The sequence below is a fragment of the Fukomys damarensis genome, unplaced genomic scaffold (assembly GCF_012274545.1).
Source record: "Fukomys damarensis isolate Sample0158 unplaced genomic scaffold, DMR_v1.0_HiC HiC_scaffold_20, whole genome shotgun sequence".
Lineage (NCBI taxonomy): Eukaryota > Metazoa > Chordata > Mammalia > Rodentia > Bathyergidae > Fukomys > Fukomys damarensis.
Window position 1 is genome coordinate 17230608 of NW_022900932.1, and position 4511 is coordinate 17235118.

General features: G+C 42.7%; 2 protein-coding genes across 2 annotated transcripts in view; one reads left to right on the forward strand and one right to left on the reverse strand.

Moving 5' to 3' along the window:
- Ap3m1 (adaptor related protein complex 3 subunit mu 1) overlaps positions 1-4511 on the forward strand; it is a 40083-nt gene that overhangs the window by 32627 nt on the left and 2945 nt on the right. Inside the window, exon 12 of the mRNA XM_033766512.1 lies at positions 2372-2495. The gene's annotated coding sequence lies outside the window, so the exon portion shown is untranslated. The remainder of the gene's footprint in view (positions 1-2371; positions 2496-4511) is intronic.
- Vcl (vinculin) overlaps positions 1-4511 on the reverse strand; it is a 107111-nt gene that overhangs the window by 7228 nt on the left and 95372 nt on the right. The window contains exons 18-19 of the mRNA XM_033766330.1: positions 3548-3672; positions 2011-2196 (exon numbers count right to left, since the gene is read on the reverse strand). Coding sequence (XP_033622221.1) covers positions 2011-2196; positions 3548-3672 — 311 coding nt within the window. The remainder of the gene's footprint in view (positions 1-2010; positions 2197-3547; positions 3673-4511) is intronic.

A 4511-nucleotide genomic window follows, 5' to 3' on the forward strand; every position in this document is an offset into this window, starting at 1 on the left:
AAAAAAAAAAAAAAAAAAAAAAAAAAAAAAAGACATCTTATCTATCCTCTCATCACACATCAAACCAGCTCTCTCTGCCCTCAGTTTCCACACTAGCTTATTGTACTCATTGCTAGTACCAATCCAAAAGCGTATCCTTAAGTATACCTTAAATCTTTCTTCTGTTGCAAAATTAGTTCTCTCTCACCCCAAACAACTTAATCTAGTTCACAGACTGGATAATGCATGGAACTGGCAGATGACAGAGGATAATCTCAGAGGAGCCCAAAGTGGGTACTTATGAAAGAACAAGAACCATGAGAGAAAGAACACGAATGTAGTACCAGAGCTGAGGAATATAAAAGGGCAGAGAAGGAGATACAGAGATCAGATGTTGAAAAGAGGCCGGAATGCAAAGAAAAAGGAATGAATCCAACGAATCCAAACCATTTAAATGAAGAACAGTGAACACAGGTTCCCTGCATCAAACATCTGTAACCAAGAGGGAGTAGGAGTTTGAACTTTGAAGTTGCTATCGCTCCTGAAAGTCTCATCCTGCACATAAACTTTATCACCTTGTGACAATGAAGCTGGAGTAACCAGGGCCAGCAAGGTGTTCAAGTACCACCTAAATCCTTTCACCCAAACCTTTCCTCAACCAAGACATCCCCAGTCCTAGAGAAGAGGCCACTGCTGCTAGGACTCAGAGGGACAAGGTATATAAAGATAGGTTGAAAGATGCAAACACATACTCCTTCTCCCACCCACACACACACTGTTCAAGTAGCTCCTGACATCACATAACTCAAACTCGGCATAACCCTGATTCTCTAAACCTGAGCCAAGGACTTCTGAGCACAAATGGCAGAATGGGGCAAATATGTACACCCATACTGTCTGTTCCTTTTAAGTTTTATCTTTATAACATATAATTTGTGTTCCACTGCACAATGCATCTGGGTTTATTACAATGAAATTTAAATTTCCTTTGAGTAAAAGCAACTGGCACCCTCACCTTCACTTTCACACATTGCCCATGCGCAATGGGACTCTGCCACATGGTCCCAGGGGTATGCATATCCCAGTTGAAGAGATACCATTATAAATAATTCCACAGCCAGCACCAGCAACATCTCTATTCCTTCTTAGAACCTGGGCTCACAGCTAATAGTTTGGAAAAACACTGGGTTAAAAACCAAGGTCAAAAGCAGAAATTGGGGGAGAAAAAAGAAGGGGAGGGAAATCAAGGTCAATTCCCACCGTGGGGGGCAGATCTAAGAGCGGGTGCAGACAGTTCCGGGTAACCTACATTCAATACAAGAGCTTAAAGGCATTCTGGATATGAAAAGAAGGGTAAATAGACAGTGGGAATAAAGATCTAGTATCTTATTAGAAACAGTTTAGAACTAAATGAAAACTACATTTCACTACAAGGGTAACAATAATATTTTGCTCTTATCTAGAAAAGCTACAACTCACTTTTCATCATTTAAAAAAATCGGCAAAAGTTATTCATGGGGTATGACTGCCACAACATCCAACATGTCAATATTTATACTTTCAGATGTATTGAATTAAAAGTTGGTGCTGTCTTGAGAGGCAGGATGATTCTGAGAAAGGACAAAGCGCATGGCTCCTAAGATACCAATCTACCTGCTTCCAATGAAAAATAGAAGGAAAATGCAGACATTTCATCTAGCTGTAGCCAATCCCACAAAAGACAGTTTCAAATACAGAGTTGTGATGACTAGCAATGGAACATCTAAAAAGATTCAGCAAGCCAGGTACAGTGGTACATGCCTGTAACTCCTCAAATCACAGATGTCTTAGCTTTCACTTTTGCTGCAGGGACAAACCATACAGCATGAGAAACGTCTCATAGGTAAGAGCAAGAGTACACTATTGGCAACGCAGGAACCAAAGCAGAGAGAGGGTCACTCCAAACAGAATCTTCTTCCTGGGCTATACGCATGGTTCATCATCCTTTCTGAGAAGACATCTTTACTCAACAAGAAAAACCTCATTACTTACCTTGCTAGACCATTTGCGAGCTTCATCATGGAGCTGCCTGGCAGCCATCATCATTGGCTGGTTAATCACCTCCCCGGCTTTCTGCTCAGGGAACTCTTCATCCTTCTCCTCTGGAGGGGGAGGCCTGGGTGGAGGGACCTCACCCTCAGGCAGAGGTGGTTTGGGAGGAGCAAGCTCATCTGTTAGCTGAGAAAGGGAATAAGCAGGCTGTAAGTAAAGTCTTAAGAACTCCCTCCTAGAATTCTTTCCTTAAAAAGCATTTCTAGAAAAGCCACCCACGTAGATAGCATAAGGCCACCCACACTGAGCCCCAAGGACCATCTGCTACAATCTCAACAGAAGTATATTTTATTCTCCACAGAAAGTCAGCAGTGTTGGTCATATCCAGGAAGGCACACATAGCACTACAAGATCAAGGATTCCCAAAGATAATCCCCAAACAAGATGTGAATTCTGGTTTGGGTTCTACCAGAGGCGGTCAAAAGGTAAACAACTTCTCAATTAGGCCTCGGGTTCCTCATCTGTCAACCAACCTCTAAAATCCTGCTTCTACTGATGATAAGAAACCATCCCTCTAGTCCGAACTGTCCAGCGAGACCTCAATGGGGGGGGATCCTATTTTGGAGCCTGGGGAAGCACCAATCCTTAATTATGTTCCCAATGACCCAATTTTGTCCTTGACCAACTTAACATCCTTTATTAACATTAAACAAGAGCTAGGGATTTAGCTCAGTGGTGCCACCACCTGCCTTGCAAGTACAAGGTCCAATGTTCAATCACTGGTACCCCCCCAAAATAAATTAATTAAATGAGAAAATTAATCAAGTTATTGTGTTGATAAGCCACTCCCTATATCAAGGTATTTCTAGTACTGTTAGCTGGAGAAAATACCTAACTATAGTTGCTATTTCTGTAAATTTGTATCTACATAGGTATTACTACCTAGCTAGCTTCCTCCTAAGCCATGGAAAAACATTTATGGTATCTCTGTTGGGTGAAGGGATCAAAAGAATTTTTTTTTTTTGTACTGGGAATCGAACTTAGGACCTTGCACTTGCTTGGCAAGTATGGTGCCAATGAGCTAAATCCCCAGCCCCAAAAGATTTTCAGTTATAGTTGAGTAAAATTAACTTAAATGTTCCTTTTGTTACTAGAAAGGAAAAAACAAAAGAAAATTCCTACACGAGATTCTAAACACCTCAGCTTTACCATTAAAAATTGGGAACACATAAAATATCCTTACCAGAAGCTGTGCAGATTATTTTACCACCCCTTACTACCTTATCACATATCACATCCACACTCACCAAAGCCAGCTCCTCTGCCCCAGGCACGCCCCTCACAGCAGACCAATCCCACAGATGCCCTCCAAACTCTACATAAGCACTTGGGTGTGACTGCACTAAATTCAGGAAGGAAAATAAAAGATCTGCCTCCAACTAAACTTCAAGTCACCTGGTTCTGCAGTCTACCTCTTTCTTGTTGCAACCGCAACACCTTGGTGCTCAGTTCTCCCCATCTCTCTAAATTTACTTACACGAAGCTGTTCAAGGTCTGGTGGTGGAGGCGGGAAGTCAGGTTCCTGAGGTTGGAAGGCTTCTCTGACCTTGGCCACGGCTCCCAGGATCCGATATCCTGAGTCCAGGAAGCTCTTCTGCAGGCCTAAACACAAGACACTCTCGCTTTCACCTGGGCAGGTCAGTGCCCAGAAGCACTGTCTGCCCAGCTGGTTTCCATTGACAAAAGTTGGATGTGAAGCTGCCAGTAAGCATCACAGGCAGTGACTGAAGGGGATGGAATGTAGGGCAAGTCAAATGCCCTGCAGCTTCCAAAGAATAGGAAGGGTCACAGACTGTTGCTATGGTATTCGGGGTACCTTCTGGCTGTACAGCTAGCAAATGCTTAGGGGATTCCTGGTGTAGATGCTCTGACCTCGCCCATCCCATGGTCTTATGAAGAGGCAGTAAGTCCGTTTATCACAGAACCTGGGAGACATCAGGATTGGGCGCACATTTCCTGAAGCACTTCTCACCTTTCTACTCCCTTTGCTCTACTTGGCATTCAGCAGGTTAACCCTTAAATGCTGTGTCTAGTCACTTGGAACTCAGGAATCTACTCAAAGTTAGAAACCCCAATTAGAAAACCAAGCATGTTTTAGTGACGGCAGACTATTAGAAAGATTACGCCTGGGCCAGGGATGAAGAGGACAGCCCCTTCTTCCCACTCTCTCACTGACTTCTACTCATAGTCAAGATTAGAAATTCTGGGCTGGGGATTTAGCTCAGCAGTTCGGTGGCCTGCCTTGTAAGCGCAAGGACCCGAGTTCAATCCCCGGTACCAAAAAAAACAAGAAATACTGAGTATTAAAACAGGAAAGAATTCAGATTATTCTAACCAAAGGAGTGGCTCCAACTATGTTCCATTTTAGTGGTATTGAAAATATGAGTATAATCCAGCTGGGAAAAAAAACTAGATTTTTTTTTTTTTTTTTTTTTTTTTTT